Here is an 18,891-nt window from a genome sequence, read left to right as displayed (position 1 = left end):
TTAGATTATTGGCAATATTAATAGCGTATTTCCTTTGACATTGCGTGTGATGACCAAAAGAAACTCGAGAAGCCAGTGGTTTCCTCGAGATATCACGGAGTGAATACAACCACCGCCCTGAATGGAGATAATGATATACCAAGCAAATGTTAATATCCTAATCCCTGTTCGCTTGTTCCTGAACGGCAGGCAAACACGGACAAGACGTCCGCCTTTTATTGCCAGCAATTAACTTTGATTAATCCAAGACATCGCACGGGATATCGCTTGGTAAACGCGCGAAGGGGCGGGCGTCATTTGCCACCAAATCATGGTCACAATTGCAGCATTTGCCGCCAAATTATCCGGTGGCTGCGCGTGAAATATCGCCATGGGATCGGTCTTATCGTCTTGAATTGGTAAACCAGCACCATTTTGTTCCACACTTATTTTATTATTTTTTTGTACATTTCTTCTTTGCAGCTACTTTGCATCATTTAGCATTAACTCGAATCAAAGCTTTTGAAAACTCTTTTATTTTACGGATTCAGGAGTGCACGCTGTAGAGGTATCTTGGTAAGATGAAAAACCCGTTATGGTTTTCGCGGTGAGATGCTATAAAACCACTAAGGGTTTTTGCGTCACGCTGAAAACCTCCACATGGTGCACATGTTTACTGCTGTACGAGGCCAGGTTTTCGAGGCCTCAGAAGTAACACAAGCACTTCCTTTTATTCCCAAATTATCCTTTTTTTGCGAGATATCGCCTGAACGAAATCTGCAACATTACCTTCCAAAAGCCATGAAACCTCATAAAAGCAATGAAATCTTTACTACTTATACACATGAATACATTGCTGTTGTTTTTTTCGGGAGGAGATTTGGAATTTTCACCATAGTTAGATGTTAGGATATTTCATCTCCTTCCAACCCAACAGAAGGCTTCCCCAGGGACCCGCCTCGCGCCGAGTGTGTGCACAGTCAGCTTCTGTTGCAGCGTTTGGCATTTGTTCCACTCTAAATGGGATTAAGAGGAGGGTTTGCACAAGTGATTGTCCCACTTACAAGCGGAGACTGGCAGCGCAAACACATCTTCAGATGATCGCCATTTCGCTTTGTTCAAGATTGGTAACTTTCTTTGCTATCTTGGAGCACGCGATTAAAAACGTTTCTGATGATGATTAAAAGGTAATCGTGTTCGTTTTCGGCGACTGTTATGAAAATAGAAACAAAGGTCATAAAATATTAACAATTTAGCAATCGGATGCAAACAGAAATCCCTGATTTCTTCAGGATATACAATAGCACCACTTACCATGACTCGAAGTCATAATCACCTTCACACAGCCATTTTCTGGGCCAGTTTAGTTGGAGAAGGAAAAGACGACGGAGAAGAAGAGAACGGCTAACCAGGTCCGACCGGCATCATTTGCGAGATCACAGCAGACCTCCAAATACCTTTCACGAATTCACAAACAAATTGAATTTCTCGACAAACTGCGAATAGGCGGACCGTGACTTATCGGTGAATTTTGATGTTGATTTAAAACTGGAAATTTCAAACGGAAAATCTCATCAATGCATTATTTGCCGGCGCTGCGCCACATCCTTCCCGATTTTTACTGTTCCTCACGAACCATCGCGAGTTTGTCCACTTTGAAGTTTATTTTGAGAGTGGAAGGTTTATTGAAAGTCAATTATAAACACATTATCGCCCTATTAAAAGCGTTGTTGAATGGGGTGGTGTTTGCCCTGAGGTGTCAGCCATGACACTGGTGTCTCTCATCGCATTGGCGGTGCGCGCTCTGCCGCTTTCTGGTCGCTTTCCCAAACACAATTGCGGTGTCATCATGATATGACAGATCCCTCATGTTATAATCATTCCATGGGATGCGTCGCTAGTTCACCAAAGGCAATTCGACATTTCACTTGAATTCACTTGAAACCTTCAAGATCGAGACTCAGTTCACGGACTCGGAGACAGGCGATACTACTGACACACCTAAGTCTCTGCCCTCATCTGACAACATCCAGGAATTCCGAAAGCAGAGGCATGTAGGTGCAAACTTTCGGTTGAATTGTCCAATCAGAAGTGCTCAGTTTTGCATCCGAAAGGTGCAAGTTAAAGGAACCAAATTTCGAAAGAACAGAGTTTGATGACTTCCTTTTCCTGCTTATGAGCCGATTTTTGGAGAGACTATCGATGATCAAACTCTATCGCAGCGATTATCATCGTAGGTCGCAGCGAAAAAATCGATCGAAAAATGCGCGCTTTAGTGCGCCCATTCGAGCAGAGGCAAAGTTAATTCAAGGCTTTTAAAACTCGCTGTTTGTTCAAAGACATAGTTTAATTCCACTATCAGTCTTTTAATAAAGAAACAAACGTACGTGCAGATTGCTGTATTATTAGGAATTAAAGTTAATCTCGATAAATCTTATTAAAATCGTCATATCATAACAGGTGTGTGATATCAGTATAATTACTCCCGCAATGAGTTGTGTAACAAAGATTTCAGGAACTATTAGCAACTGGATTTCGGCACGTTCAAAACACCGAAGTTGCTGATCAATTTCATTGGGTTTTGTTTAATTGTTAGATAAGATTAAAATAATCTGAAAAGGATTTATATGATTATATCCGATCTGATATGTTTGGTTGGCCGGTATTAAAGAGTAATAATTATTTAAACAAATATTACAGATTGTTCATGTTATAGTGTCTCTTTATGCGACTGTTTCATGTCTGCGAATGGACTGGTAGTTTCACCATATAATGTTTTAGCTGTTTTTGACTAATAACTACGTCACTTTCTCATAAATCGGTAAGGTTTTCGAATCGAAATGCACATTTTCTTGAAATTGATGGTTTAATACCGCCCGGACGGCTCGCTTCGATGCCGTTTTCGTTGATGACGTCACAACATGAACATTTTCGCGGTCGCGTTGGTTTACATTCAGCGATTTTATAATACATGTAAATCTAATCAAAAATGGAAAATTTTAGCTTTACATTTGTGATCAACAATTAAAAACGGACGTATTTCCCCAAAGTTGTAAACCACATCATAGTATCACTTTAAACAAATATTACAGACTGTTCATGTTATAGTGTCTCTTTATGCGACTGTTTCATGTCTGCGAATGGACTGGTGGTTTATTAAGAAAAAGTTTAGTCTGATTTCTAAAAAATCGAGGCCTATCGCTTGATGTTTACTGAAATCTTTTGGAAATTGAGTGAGAGCACTTTGTATGATTAATCGCTTACAAAGCATTCTCAAATCAGATACCTTTAATCGAACGTGTAGAAGTTTTGTTTGTGCACCATCAGCCCTGACCGGTGGCTGTTTGCCCTCCGTCCATCAATCCCCCAGACAATTAATAACCCACCCTGGCCACTTCCTCACTTTAATTAAACCTCAGCTCGTGTTTACCTACTCCGTGTTACTGAGGCAATCGCACCATTTACTAAGTCAGCTTATAAGACAATTTTGATAAATCAGACCACAATTTCTGACGCGGCAATCTGATATGAAAAACAGATTGTTTATTAATTAAGAGCTGCTTGTCTTATTAATAAATGGCCGCGTATTTGTCTTGAGTTTGATATCCGGGAAGGAGAATAGGTAAGCGATTTCTTCTAGCGCAGCAGGGCGGCTAGCAACCATGAAATCGCCAGCGCCACCTTTTGTCTTTGGAGCAGACTGGAGACGGACCCAATTCATATACAACGTATGTATACACCTACCCCTTTTAATCCCGTTCAAGGGACATTGCATGGAAATACGTGCAATTTAGGCGAACAGAGGACAATACCTCAGGTCGCCAACATTTGGCGCCAACTGCACTGAGGTCCTCTGTACAATACACTTCGCTGATTTCTAATTGATGATTTTCGCCTGAGCAATCACTGAGAGATGACGATGGTGATAATAATGATGGTGATGATGATGCTGATGATGGACGACGACGACGACGACAATGATGATGATGATTTCTGGTTGTTCAAGGAGTCTGTTCCGCGCGTGTCATCTCGGGCACCCAGAACACCCAGGTATGACACGAAATCCCTGTCAGCCGCCGCTGTCCTAGCGCGTACCAGCTCCCATTCACACGGTGTTCCAACATCATAAGCTCGACTCCAAATCGACAGGAGACAAGGAGATTTTAATCAAGACTTGGGCGCTGATAATTCGTCATCGTGAAGTGTCGACCTGTCGTCATCATTTGTGGCTTACTGATAAGCCAATTGCCTGGCTGCTTAAGTGGCAATTTGATAATTAATTACAAATAGCCATCAAGCTGATTTTATGATATGCTCTTTACGGTCTGTTGTTACAAAATTTGACGCTTATAATAGCAGCACTAGCCTAAAGGATGTACACTTTCTGCGCAGTGAATCTTTCAGACTGTTCCCGAGTCATTTGGCTAACCTGGATAAGGTACTATAATTTAGCAATACAATCACAATTAGGTGGCTTGAAAAAACTTACATTTGATGATCCGATAAAAAAAACCATCACCAGCAGAAGTATTTTGGAGCCATCCAATGATTTTGATGAAACGTTCGCATTTTCCGTGGGTTAACGAATTGACCACGGGAGTAAGGTTGACATTTCCAGGATCTACCTCGAAACTTTGAGTAACCAACTAAGACAAGCCCTCGAAAAATGTGGTACTGATTCTCCATTGTGGTATCTGTGCCATCAAGCACGCGATGGAGCCACCTCGCAACCTGATTGTGTCCTGACCCGTGTACCCAGCTGTAAACCGCCTGGGGATGCCCTGTCAAGCCATATGAATAAGTTTTTGTTGATATATATGCACAGTCCTGTATGGCATGATATATGTTGCAATATTCAATAAAAATATTTTTCATGCAATATTGATTTTTGTTCATTCATCGTTTCATTTTTGATGCAATGTTACACTTTTTTATGCAATGTTAAAATTTCCATTCAATGTGTGTTTATATTTGATGCAATGTTACATTTCTTTATGCAATGTTTACTCGATAATTGTTCATTCAATGTTTCATATTAGATGCTATGTTCATAGTTCCAATAGTTGCTTTTACACGAGGAGGGATCTAACCCTCCTCACCTCGAGCCACTTGAAGCCAGATCACCTGTAACTGGCTTTGTGCTGTCAACACGGAGACGGATTGAATCGACCTACTTCGGCAGTTTAGGCCATTTAAATCACTTCCCCCTCGTTAGGTGGTGCAGGTGACTCATCTTTTCATTCATCTAATACCTAATTATAGTACAATTCTCGAGGCCAGATCAGGCCAGATCTGTTCTACACAGAGAATTAAGCGTCTTGAACTGGCTTTATCTGGCCTCAAGTGACTCGAGACTGCAGTGCAAACGCGCCTCGGGTCAGGTCACTTGGAGACGGTTCTAATTTCATTCTACACGGTAAAAATTGTGTTGACCCGCCTCGAGCTGGCTTGAAGACGGTTCCAACTGTCCTCGTGTAAAAAGGCCTATATTGTGAAAGCACAGCTTGTAAATATGCATTGCCAGAGGGGATGTCAATCTCACACGGTGATCTATACATCATACTAGGGATTGCTATCGTTGCACCATACCAATCAACAGACGATTTTTATCTTCAAATGGAATCAATAGGCTTGCTACCATTGCCATAAGCTATTGACAGTGGGGTGGAGTTTATAAAAAATATTTGATCAGGAGAGCAATGCTGCTGATGAGTTCAGCCTGCTCTTGCAGTCAGCTGTGACAGTAGAGACGAGTTAATGGGTGATATGAATAAAAACTAGCAATTGCTTTTACTGAAAACCCCATGTACATTTACACTAGGCCTTTCTGTACAAAACTGAAGTAAAATCATTTACTAGTCTTTATTCATATCACCCAATATAGAAGCCAGTTCTGTTGGTACAGAAGATCAATTCTGCCGGTAATATATTGCTGGTAAGTTACGATAATTATCATACATTGACCAGGGCCTGTGCTACTCAATGGCCTGTTTCGGTTTTGGGTGTTCCTTATTTTAAGTCCGGTGTTTCCCAAACAATCAGCTGGGGAGATCATGACTTTTCAAGAGGGGGAAACAGAGGGAACGTGGCAGTCTACCTTTTATCTCTCCCAAACAATGTGGGAACACTCAGAAACGAAAATACCCAACAACATTACACCGGTGACCACCATTTCGTTAAACACCCACCGCCAGACTATGTCTGCTCAGTTAGTTCAAAAATTGATCATGAACTTACTTTAAAAAAAAATTGCCTCATTATACTTACACCCACTGAATATTTATATCAAAAGTTCGAGACGATATATCTACATATGAATAGCAAATTTCAATGAATACATATGCATGATAACTGCACTCTGGCATGGCGCCAGAGCATGCACTGCTATTTTTTTCTGAGCAACTGAGAAAGGACGGCGTTCCCATAATAATCATTCACTGCATATGTCCATCAGCTGGTGATAAATACGAAATACTCTGCGGTATGCATTTTGACGAATCGTTTCCCCATTTCCTCACCTGACATTAATACAGGAATAAAGTCAGAGAAGGGGGAACCTTAAATTATTCCTTTTGTGTTTTTAATTTCAAGTGTTGGCGAAACGTCCGATAAGTGAAGAAAAATGACTCCTGAAACTTCTGGAATGGACATCGACATGATACTTCGCCACTTGAAACCTTACGGGCGTCTTCAGATCATTCAAGTTCTCGTGGGCGGAATCCTTTTTAAGTTCTTCGCATCAATGACATTCGTCAGTACTGTATTTATAGGTAAGTGTTGTGAATCTGTTAGGCTTGTCTCCAAATGGGCATTTCACGCAGCGTATATAATGCAGGGCTCTTGTCCATAACAAAGGTTAAAATGCACCACTTTTGCGCACTACCCTTTTCCTTTTAGGGCTGAAGGCCCACTTTAAAATATATTTCTTTTGTTGAGTTGGTGCTGGGGATGGCGGGTTTATTAATTATAGATCTATATATTATACGCGCCGGTCACCGATCCAAAGGTTGACCGCGCTCAACGTTGCTTAACTTCCACTCTGAGGCCAACGCGCTAACCACTGGGCCATAAAGGAATTCCCTCATGGCCGGCGGGTTAGGCCGTGCCATATACCTGGGGGTACTATACATCATTCCCCGCTTCGGACAGAGATGGATCGTCCGCGATCCTACTTTGCGCTTCAAGATGTTTTATACGCGCCGGTCACCGATCCAAAGGTTGACCGCGCTCAACGTTGCTTAACTTCCACTCTGGGGCCAACGCGCCAACCACTGGGCCATGGCCGGCGGGTTAAGCCGTGCCATATACCTGGGGGTACTATACAATCTATATTCAGAATAAGCCCCCCTAATGTTAACTCACTAACTTCACGAGAGACAGTTAGTCTCCCATGTACTTCTATTGCTCAGGAAGATTCATTAACCTGTTTGCGGGTTATCGCCTTCAGGCTGGATTCCGCCCCACCACTGCACCATCCCAGCAAATGCTACTCTGACCGAGACACTACCTGGAGAATACATAGATGGGGTCTTCATACCGGACAATTGCCTCATGTATGACTCCCTGGACAGGAATCGAACAGTCCCCTGCACGGATGGGTGGACCTACCAAGCCGATGGATGGTGGACCATAGTCACTCAGGTATCCATCCTGAGGAAATCAGGGGTTGTTGTCCCCTTCTTCGGCCCTGTCCACAAACAGCGAGCACTAACCTCTGATTTCTTCAGGATGTCAGGTATCAAGCAAGGTTGGAAACCTCCAGGGGGTGCACATTTGTGTTGGCTGAAAAAACCAACAGGCTCTTCAAAAGCTCAAAAACCTTTATTTTTAAGAGTGAGGAACTTAATCTGTTGTTTCATAGCCGTCACAAGCACCTCTAGTTTCTAATTCACACATTGTAGGATCTTAGGCTTTCCGGTTTGATATAATTGGGAATGTTTAGTTACGATATAGCACGACTTAGTACACGTACCGTATTCCTATAAGTCCTCTCTACCACACTGTTGTCAACTGTACATGTATACGAAGTCTAACTTAATCAAAATTGTATTTCAGTGGGATTTAGTGTGTGACCGTGATTTCGTGAGTGACTTCTCCCAGTCACTCAACGCCGTAGGTTTGCTGTTTGGGTCTCTCATCTTCGCCACGATCTCTGACCTTTTCGGCAGGAAGAAAACAGTACTGGTTACAACACTACTGCTTTGCGTTTTCGGGGTCGGGACGGGTTTCACTCCCAATGTTTACTGGTACTCGGCTATGAGGGTGATAGCAGGGGCTCTACTCACGGTGAGTAAGAAAGGAAACTCTATGCGGTCTATTCTACCTGCCAAAACGACAAGAAAGGCAAGCTCGGATTCCCTTATTTGTATCATCTCTTGTTACGCACAAAGAAAGGTCACCGAAATAATGCTGCTACGCCATCTTTGAAATAATCTCGTTCATCAACGTGACCAAAATGGACTTAGTGGTACCTTAGCCTACACTGCGGGTGCAGTAGGGACTATGGCCTTTACTTTGGGATACCTTAGGTGATATAATTCATGGTGATATCCATTGAAATGGATTGAATAAAGTTGTTACCTCTCTTTCCACAGGGCATCGGTCTGTCTTCCTATGTCTTAGTCACTGAAATCTTCCCTGTAGCCCAAAGGTCTTTTGGCACTAACTTGATATGGATAGTGGGGTTGTTAGGACAACTGTCCATGACCTTGCTGGCATATTACATCAAGGATTGGCGTTACTTTCAAATGGCCATGAACGCACCATTGATAGCCAACATCGCTGGATTTTGGTAAGAATACATGTAACTTACTACAATTATCTAAAAAATTCTGAGCTTTTAAAAAACCTTTAAAGGAATTACGGTGGGCAAAAATGTCACATTTTTTTTCTGGGAAACGTAGAATGCCTTGAGGGTTTTCAGCAGCGCATAGTTCTTCAGTTCCTTGGACATCCTATCTTGGCTAGGCTTTGTTAGTGGTATGTCTGTTGCGAAATGTAAAATTGTTATCAAAACTTGTGTACGTGACCATTTTGTTCGAAAGCTCTTGATAATAAATGTTATTAGTCCTCCTCTGATTGTAGGATCTTTCACGAGACAATCCCCTGGTTGCTGGCAAAGAAGCGCGGCAAGGAGGCAGCGCGTGTCTTCGGCCGGGTGGCAAAGTTCAACAAAGTGGCTGCTCCGCCGGAGATAATAAAAAAACTAGAAGCCGAAACTGGAGAGGGAGAAGAGCTTTCAGTTGCTGAGCAATTGAAGGAATTGTTGCCATGTTGCAAGGCAGAGCAGTCGGAAGACGAGATTGGGATAAAGGTCATTTTCCAGAATACGAAACTTCGGATGTTTACCATTATGATATGTGTTGCTTGGTAAGTGAAAATGCCGGAAAGGCATATAAATATTAATATCTTCGATGTGGAAAAGGCTTGGCCGAGCCGCCTTCTTCAGTTAATTGACTCGAAGGCATCATGCAGACATATCATTGATGTATCTTATTGTCATTTCTGTATCAGCTTTATACCAAATAAACATTTCCAAATCGTGCGCCAAGGCCATAATTCTACAACATTACGTTTCTTTGCGCTTGCCGACACATAGGCCTATCGTCAACCCCAATGTAAGCTGTTTCGTGGAGGTCGATGTCATAGAGATTTGCCCTGATAACCCTTTGATAGGACTGTGGAACAATAGGAGTTCAGGCGCAGGTGCGAGTGGGCTTTGTTGGAAGACAATAGACCGAGTATTGAGCTCGGCCTGAATTCTTTTAACTGCGAGGTACAAAACTGTAAGCGGCAAAATAACGTAATGTATAGCGGCCAACTGGAACCCAAAGATGACTCATTACTATAGCGATGTAACGAAAAATGATCGATTTCTAGGAAGAAGACACGTTCAAAAATTCATCAATCGAACTGACCTTTATTCTTTAAAGTTGCCGAGTGAAATTTAAAAGGAAACTTACTGGGACTTCTTTCCAGGTTTATGAACGTGTTTATCTTTTACGGACTAACACTCAGCACTGCATCCTTCCCAGGGAACCGGTTTGTCAACTACGCTCTCAGTATACTGGTGGAGTTGCCTGCGTACTCTAGTTGCATATACATATTACGAAGGTAAGTGGTATCCTAGTTCTGTTACAGCCGATGTAAAAGTAATTTGTCCTCCCAGAGAACGTCATATCTTATTGTTAAATGATTGTTCAAGGGTTTTTAGACAGAGAGGCATAGACCTTGGACTTTGATCGCGCAAAATAACTCCTTCATTTCAGGTTTGGGCGTCGGATTCCACTCATGGTCTTCTACATCACTGCTGGTGTTAGTCTCTTTTTCACCGGGTTTGTCCCCGATAAAACGGGTAAGTAAATATGCCCTGTTCCAGTCAGTCCGAAATGCGCCACAGTAATATGCAAAAACTCCGTCCTCCTTAAAGTAAGCTTGTGATGTTTTTGTTTCATCTGAGAGAAACTAGACGGGAGCTGGCTCAATGGTTCCAATGGTGTCCCAGTTTTAGAATGAGAATCTTCTGCTGTTTTCGGGCGTTCAATGTTTGAATGATTATAGGGCCTATGAAGTGTAATGCGAATAACTAATTGATAAAGCGCCCTTTTCAAAAGAAAGATTTCCCATTCAAGGGCGATTTAACACAAATGATTGAAATACTCCGGGGAAAAGATAACTTTTCACCGGCCTTTTAAAACAGGACATATCGTGCTAATATCGCATTTCTACAGGGAGGCTATTCCAAAATACGGCTGCGAATGTCAAAACTGCATATTCGTATAAGTTATGTTAACGTGAAGGTGGTAATATACATGTCTAGCCCTTTCATTTCCAGCCTCTGGGATCGACTTGACTGGTTTGATTATAGCTCTCAACACGATAGGGAAGTACTGCATTTCATCCGCATTCAGTGGCATCTATCTCTATACAGGAGAACTATTCCCGACAAGGGTAAGGTGAGTGTGGATTAATCCTTTTGTGGAAGCATTTGGTTGAAATTAAAAATCAAATTCATTTGAAGGCCTGCATGTAATTCCACGCCCTCCCCCACTTTCACTTTCACGTGGTCAACACAGAGGGCAGGCGACCGAATAAAGCTGCTCCTCTGGTCTCCCACTCCCGCATCAGTGCTGCATTTCAAAATTACTCTCGAGATGGCGCCAAACAGCAGCTGGTTGATTAGTATTCGATCGCACTTTCATCTCCCTCCTCTTTCGATAGCCCATCGGACCATGTCTCGTTCTTAGTTCTTCGTACGCCCTCCAGGAGGCGCACTCCCTGGTTCACCGAGGCTGACGAAATGAACTCGCATTTACTCTTTTGCAGAGAGATGAGCTTGTCGATTTATACATTTGTATCTAATACTAATTATCTCATGCTGCAGGAATCGGGCGATGGGTCTTGCGTCAGCAGTCTCTCGCGTTGGTGCTGTTCTCGCACCGTTCTCAGTATATTTGGTAAGTTTGTGCACAATGTGCATAGCTCAGGATGACCAATGATGCATTTATATAGAATCGAATCGAATTGAATTTAGAATCGAATTGCATACCTCTTTGTCTGTATTTGATGTCTTAATACCAAATTTGTACCTGCAAAAACTCGAGTTAAGTATCTTTCCTTGGAATCTAAAGCTTGTCATTGCCTCAATGAATCCAAACGGCACAAGGCTTCATTTCTCATATACATCTTGATTTCAGAGTCGTTACTACAGCTGGTTGGTGGGAGTGATATTTGGAGTTCTCTCCATCCTCACTTCCCTCCTCTTCATCTCTCTACCAGAAACAGGTAACGCGTCCATGCCGCAGACGATGGAAGAGGTTGAAAGAATGGCCGAGAAAAAAACCGAAGAGGAGTAAAAAAACCCACAAAATGACGTCCATGCAAATCTTAAAGAAGACCTTCCACTGACTGAGGATTCAGCGAATGGGGTTGATTCTCGAATCGTTAAATCTACATGCTTTTAACTAATACATCGTGTTGCAAAACAGAAAACAGTAATAGGAAAAAGATCTCTCTGGACGTATATGTAACTTATTTATCGTGCAACACTTTTTACATATGCCTTAATTAAAAACAAGATTAGTAACTGAGGAACAACTCGATATTGGAGTTTATTTGTTCAAAACCACCAAGTTTATATGTTTATGATCTAAGTGAGGAAGAAAATTCGTATTGAGTTCAACATAGCTTTATTCTATCATAACCAGACAAACACGTAAATGCACTAATATTAGGTTGAAAAGTGAACTGAATTATAATCTCAGATCAACTTAACAGCATACATTAGCAAAAGGAATGTTGACGTAACAATAATACATGTACAGTACCAGGCTAGATGCAAAATGAGCTATCAATGCGATAATAACTTTATTGCTTTCAGTTTCACGAATGACACGAAGAACTTGCCTGTATTGGAGAATGGATCGGACTTTAGTACTGTAAGTCCCTTAAGTTAAGTAAATCACAAGCCTTATAATCAGACGGCAACTTCGTCCCGTTCGCTTTCTGTATCTGCCGAAAAATAGAAACAACGTTGATATGGCACATAGAATACATTAACGGAATAAAAATATTGTCAACGTCAAATTGACAGTTACTAAAAAAGTACAGAAATGCGCATGAATGGATTCGTAAAGCTCACTCGTGTATACCAATTATGCTACTTAAAAGTTATCCTTGGGTAAAAATATGGTCAAATGTCTTCTTTCTCAAACGTGAATGAAAATTGTCGGGAGACTCACCACAGTGGTAAATCGAACCAACAGGAAAACTAATCGTGGCGAGTGAATCAATACAATGGTCATTTGCGCTTGAGAGAGAAGAGAATCTTGAGTAATGTCTCACTTCCTTCCTCTAACAAGAGCATTTTAAAATACCTCCTGTCAGGTTCACCAATCAGAGCTCATCTAGCCTGCGGTGAACTTTAAAACACATGCTCGGGTTTCAACCAAGAAACAAGTTGCTTCTCAGTGTCGACACCTGACACGATATCTGCCCCACATTTTTTCCGAGGTCCGTTTTGGTTCGTTTCTTAGAAACCTCCCTGTTGACCATGGTCAGCATGTCCAGCACGTGATGATAGCGGTAGTTCTGTTCGAATACGTCACAGATAGTTTGTATAAACCAGGAACCCTTTTCCGCATTCCGGAAGGAAACGTATCCTGTTGAAATGAAAATGACATGTAAAGTAAACCAAGAAAATACATGTACTATCTTATAACTAAAGGTTTTGGAACTTTTGAAAAACCTCAGAGGTTTTTTTTGATGACACAAATAAGTAACCCCCAAATCTTTTCGCAGTAAGTTTTTTTTCATGTTACCAATAAACCTTTTTTTTCTGGCTAGTTGACTGGGAAGTTCGTAACCTAACCAAGGAGTTTGGTCACCGTGCCAGCAGTTGACCAATCTTAAACAGAAAGGTGACCATCTGACAAACATTTGAGAAAGTTACGTTTTCAGTGCACCGGAAGCTTGGCCTACCTTCAGTTTGAGAATAAGCGACGAGAAAGTCTGAATCCACTGGAGTATACAGCTTGGTGAGCGCGGTATCAATGTCTGCCTTCTCTTCTTGTTGTCCAGGCTTGTCTGGCATTGCGCTCTCCTGGTAATCGTTGCCACGACAGGCCTGAATTAGAAACACTTTAGGCATACCTAGAATTGGAAAAGGGGCTGCAATAACACCGAATGTTAACCAACGTCGTGCACAATTGGGCCGTTTACACGGGACGATACCAAACCAGACCAGATCAGATCACATTGCTCTCGACGTCATGAAAGACGTAAGTCTCGTACTGACCTAAGTATGTACATCCAACCAGACCTGACCAGAATGATCACATTCGTGCCCGTGTAAACCACCCTGATGACCGTTATTCGAGTTTGTGGGTGAACATTTTGCGACAAAACGCAACCCTGAGGCCGGACGAGCACGCATGTGCCAGAATTTGCTTTTGATCCGGAGTTTACATCGTAGAGGTTGGAGCCATGTGTTGGCAGAAAGAAGACGTAAAACGACATAGTTTTGGTAAAAGTCTGGGCACAGGCCTTATGAATATATATACATGTACATGTAGTCTATTTCTTAGGAATGTTAAATGCAGGTGAAACATATTTACAAAATCTTACGTTGTGCAATGCTATCAGGGCGTTGCTTACCAATTAATTGCTTGGACTTTTCGCAGGTAAAGTTGTCGAGGATCTCCGCCATTGTTATCTGTTCATCTTTACACTTATCGAAGTCGTCCCCTGGCTTGCAGCAGGTGTAGATGCCTTCCTGAAACAAACATGAAGAATATTTATTGTACCCGATTTATAGTTGTCGATCTATAGTCGCTCATACGAAAGGGGGATAAAACTCCGAATTTACCGCGTCCATTCGGTTACACCTCTACCAGTAAAATGATATCACACGCCTAAATTTTCCCTTTAAGAACAGCTGCTGCATTTGCCACTGATTTTCTTCAATGAAGGTGACGAACTATGGTGATAGTTTGTCTAATTAAAAAAAAGCCTTCTGTTACTAACAATACAAGAGGTCATCATCGTATTCACGGAACCTCTTTACATCCATCTCTGTATATTCAAATGAACCCGAAGCCCCGCGCCCCGGATGCACCCTACCTTGTCTCCATGACTCAGCATTACTAAGAACAACTGCGGATATTTATCCTCCTCGATGTCATGGCGGATGGACGCCATTTCTCGGACAACCGCCGCCTTCGGTAAATTCTTGCGCACCCGGACATCAAAGTTGAACTTCGTTTCAAAAAGAGTCTTTAAATTGGTCGAATCGTTGAGTGTACCCTCTCGTTGTTTGGTAAACATGTTGAATATGACCAGCAGGCCCGATTTCCCTTCTTCAGTTTTCCCGATTTGATACTCCAGAGAAGGGTTTCTACTGCTTTCTACTGCTGGCACTTTGGCGGACGGTTCTCCCCCTAAATTCATCCCGATGTTTTTACTGCCGTCAACTGTGGGTGCTCGCTTACGATGGGTTTGACCACCGATATCTAAAAATGAAAAAGTGATACCTCCAAATCAAATGTGAGTCAACAAGTTCGTCTTTAAGAAGACCCTATTCACCTATCAGTAAGACAATCGTTGATTTGGTAAAAGCCTTGAAGGTCTAGTCTGAATACATTTTGTATTTGCGTTCTCAACGCCATCTCGTTTTTGGGCGTGTATTGATCACTGGTCTAGGAATATTTTCATTAGATGCATGAAAAGCAAATGACCGAATTGAATTCTCATTGCATTTCTGATCAGCGTCTGAGGTTTGACCAGTCTGTGCTACCTACTTGATTTGCAAGATTTCCCTCCAAGACCTGTCAGTAGGCCATGGAACCTAGTCTTACACCTCTTAATTCCATGAACCCTTACCGAGGGCCTTCAACTCATCCTCAGCCTCCTCAATTATTCTCACTTTATCCTTTCTATCGATCATGATAAACAGACGCTTTAATTTATCATATTTCCCAATCTGTATGACATTCCAGCGTTCCAACTGCTCAAACAACTCTTTTGGTGACGTCATATCTTCAGCATGGTACATGCAACCATTAGAAACCAACCAATCAGTTGCCGTCCTACTCATCGATTTCATTTCGTTCACTTCTCCTGAGATTGTCGTATCTCTCGCGAGATTTTCCAACAGCTGGTCATGGACTAATGTCCGCAACTCACCTTTCGTGTGGTCATACGCAGTTTGCAACCTGGTCACAGCTGTTGAGGATGAAAAAAATGTATAAATCGAGAAATGTACCGCTGCAGGGATCACAAGTGCAATTTTTGTCGTAATCTGCTAGGGTCCCGCCTGAAATTTTTTTTTCCTGAACCATTGGGGCACTATAGTGTTCATTTGTACAGGGACTTTCAGACAATCAGATTTCGACAAATACATGACGTGCAGTAGTCTTAGAAACTTAGAGCAGTTGGTAGAGCGCTCGTCAGGAATGGCAGAATATGATATTCGATCCAAAGGTCGTGAGTTCGAATCCGGTTGTGGACAACATTTTTCTTTTTCTTTTTCTTTCTTTTTCTTTATATTTTATTTTTATAATGCTTTTCTTTTCCCTTGTTATTTAGATTTAAGATGTTTGAGTTATGCTGCCTGCAACATACCTACAGAAAGGACAATAACAATAGCCTATCTCCAAGATCCAAGGGATAATCATTCAGATATCATATTGAGTATGGATTGTCAATATCGTAGACTCGGAACCTGAACTTGGCACGAAGTGCCCCGGAGTTCAGGATTTTGATTCTCCAGGGTGGGAAAGGAGGCTCTGCAATGATTTGATGACGCCGAGGAAAATCCAACTCATTACAGGAGGAAATACATGTAGTGCGGGAAAAGTGGGGAAATGCAAATTATTGTGATGACGACAGGGTGGAAGAGCTCGTCTGAAGCATGATTAGAGATAACGTTTAGACGAGATAAGGTGTGGTGTACGAGGCGTAAAAAACTGAAAGGTGGTTACAAAACTGAAGGTAGTTCGCCATTACATAACTTACGTTTGACGATGTCTCCAATGCTCCTGATCTCACGCTCGCATTCCTCTATGTTTCTGACCAGGTTCGCCTCTCCCACATCTCGCAAAACATCCTTCAGAAGAGTATAGTCTCCCACACGTATTTTGTCAGCTCTGAAAAAAACGGCAGATTCAGTAGTGATTGAAAAGGGATCAGGGGACAGGCGTTTTAAAAAGACCGTCAAAACAACAGTTTCAGATAAAGCCATTTTTTAAACATACCGCTTTAGTAGATGCAAGAGTCTGGAAGGTGTATTTGCCTGTTCAACATCCCTTGCAGGCAAGCCATGTTTACCCTCCAACCGGCTCTTGACTCTCTCGAATGTGTCAGGCACTAGCTCCCGCTCAAGCTCCGTGAACAGCTTGGCATGCAGGTTTTCTTGCTGCTCTTTTTGATTCATACTGCAATGGTAAAAGAAGCTCGGGAATGCTCTTGATGATATCAAAGGCTTTGCCAATATCTAGGCCTGTTCACAAAATAAGTGGCGGATCCAGACATTTGGGAAGGAATCGCGCAACCCAAACCAGAGAAGACCGAAGCTGTCATTGTAAGAGCGACATTAAAGGGACAATATAGGCAGCAGCTAGGTAGGCAAGATAATGTTACACCAAGTCGCCAATAGGGGTCTCTCACATCTCACCGTACGTCGAGATGATTCGCACCTGTACGAGGAATATATTCAGTGCTGAAGCTGACATGACCCAGGACCATTATTGTGTATTTAGTCACCTGAAGATGGCAAAATTAGCCCCTCTACTCCTGCCTATAGTCCCCCTTTAAGACAATTGAGGATGTCAGTGCTAGAAGCTGGTTAATTAGCATTTTCCGACTTCGAGAAAATGTGAAAAAAAACCAACGGTGCCAATCGGGACAACTATCTGAAAAATTCACATGTCAATTTATTGTCAAGTCTAGTAGTCATGAAAATGTTACCAACTAAATTTCTTCACAAAAATACCACTTGACCACCTAATTGCATTCAGGGCTGTGATTGACATCTTCCTGTGATGTGCTGCACTACTACTAAATCAGCCATCCGGGGTCAGACTGTTCTTCCCTAGAGTCCTACTGGTATACTCCCCGATGTACAGTCAGTTGTACGTGGACATGTACAGATCACTTCCACCCACTGGACGCTGTACAGGTCTTGCATTGCAGCCAACCACAACTTCCCAGTTCGAATATGACAATGGGCATATACGGGATGTATGTCTTCCATTTTGATTAACAAGAACGATCACAACTGCAACCGACACGACCAAGTCTCAACATCTTAGGCCATGTCTGATTTCTTTAAGGAAAATTTAATACGATAACGAGTTTTCAATGATATGCACATATACTTACATGTTACCTTCGCTCCCCTACAATTTGTTCTTCCGACGCTACACTGTCTCCCGCAATGTCTCTGCCAGTGTATCTGGAAAATGCACCAGGTTATACGATATTTAGCGCATGCATGCGTTTCCTTTTATATACAGATTCTAGCGTTTTAACTAGGTCATCTTTAAAAAAAAAAAAAAACCATCTCGTATTGTTGATAAACTTGAATTGATAATGACCAATTCGAGGTATATCGCGTACGAGGAAATTCAGTACAACATGCTGCCTGCGTCACAGGTCAATAGCCAATTATATTTGACTCAAAGGCGCAACTTAAACGATATAGGCCTGCAGGTCGTCCTCGTGAATACCGGTATTTGGTGCCATTTTGAAGAGGCCTCTTGGGGTGCCATATATTGTATGTATTATGATTGGCTATTTATACTCCATGAACAGTGTTATTTAAATGTTATTGTATGCGCAGGTCGTCACAGTCATTGGCTAAAGATATGTAAGCGGCTTTTTGACTTAGAATTTTTTTCCGAATTTTGAAAATTGGAAAAAATTCAACTCCGAAGGATGAAAAAATTTCCAAGTCCAAATATAATTTTCTCTAGTGTTTTTCTGCTCAAAATGAAGAAACATCATCAGCCCCAAAAAAATTTTGGCTTTGAAAGTTTTTCAGAATTTTGAATTTATGAATAAGTTCAACAATTTTTTGGGGAAAACCTAATCATGCATTTTGTCCCCGGCTTTTCAACTGCACTAACGCGACCACCCCGGTAGCCCGACCATTCAACCTCGGTCCCATGAGTGGTCGTGTTATCGGGGTTCCACTGCAGTTGACAAACGTCGTCTTACGGGAAATCCCCCTTCTCGCAGTACCTGTCTTTGGTGCTCTTACGTCAAATCTCTATCTTAGGTCACCAAGAAAAGAATGGCACATTTTCGTTATTCACCGAATGCAGTTCTTCCTTAGGACATGAAACGTATTACCCAATTAAAGAGTCTCATCACTTGCAAGCGTCTGATTAATCTCATAGCCGTTAGGAGCGCTGT

General features: G+C 42.0%; 2 protein-coding genes across 4 annotated transcripts; one reads left to right on the top strand and one right to left on the bottom strand.

Moving 5' to 3' along the window:
* The first annotated feature begins 5,762 nt into the window (after positions 1-5,762).
* Positions 5,763-12,157, top strand: LOC135497933 (organic cation transporter protein-like). 2 transcript variants are annotated; one of them, XM_064787969.1, is made up of 11 exons: positions 5,763-5,914; positions 6,571-6,749; positions 7,427-7,620; positions 8,035-8,265; positions 8,574-8,770; positions 9,064-9,348; positions 9,958-10,092; positions 10,248-10,333; positions 10,814-10,934; positions 11,363-11,435; positions 11,676-12,157. In XM_064787969.1, the coding sequence occupies exons 2-11, from the start codon at positions 6,602-6,604 to the stop codon at positions 11,832-11,834; spliced, it is 1,629 nt and encodes a 542-aa protein (XP_064644039.1). In that variant the 5' UTR covers positions 5,763-5,914; positions 6,571-6,601; the 3' UTR covers positions 11,835-12,157. The 2 variants fall into 2 exon arrangements, with proteins under 2 accessions (XP_064644039.1, XP_064644038.1); XM_064787968.1 differs by lacking the exon at positions 5,763-5,914 and adding an exon at positions 6,424-6,460.
* On the bottom strand, positions 12,151-18,201 carry LOC135497934 (caspase-3-like). 2 transcript variants are annotated; one of them, XM_064787970.1, is made up of 8 exons: positions 17,857-18,201; positions 16,731-16,910; positions 16,492-16,622; positions 15,358-15,699; positions 14,599-14,987; positions 14,134-14,251; positions 13,459-13,629; positions 12,151-13,139 (listed from the first exon to the last, which is right to left on the bottom strand). In XM_064787970.1, the coding sequence occupies exons 2-8, from the start codon at positions 16,907-16,909 to the stop codon at positions 12,922-12,924; spliced, it is 1,548 nt and encodes a 515-aa protein (XP_064644040.1). In that variant the 5' UTR covers position 16,910; positions 17,857-18,201; the 3' UTR covers positions 12,151-12,921. The 2 variants fall into 2 exon arrangements, with proteins under 2 accessions (XP_064644040.1, XP_064644042.1); XM_064787972.1 differs by having other exon boundaries at positions 15,661-15,699; positions 17,857-18,198.
* Positions 18,202-18,891: the final 690 nt, after the last annotated feature.

This window comes from Lineus longissimus, chromosome 13 (genome assembly GCF_910592395.1).
Source record: "Lineus longissimus chromosome 13, tnLinLong1.2, whole genome shotgun sequence".
NCBI lineage: Eukaryota > Metazoa > Nemertea > Pilidiophora > Heteronemertea > Lineidae > Lineus > Lineus longissimus.
This window is presented reverse-complemented; position numbering and strand designations above follow the sequence as displayed.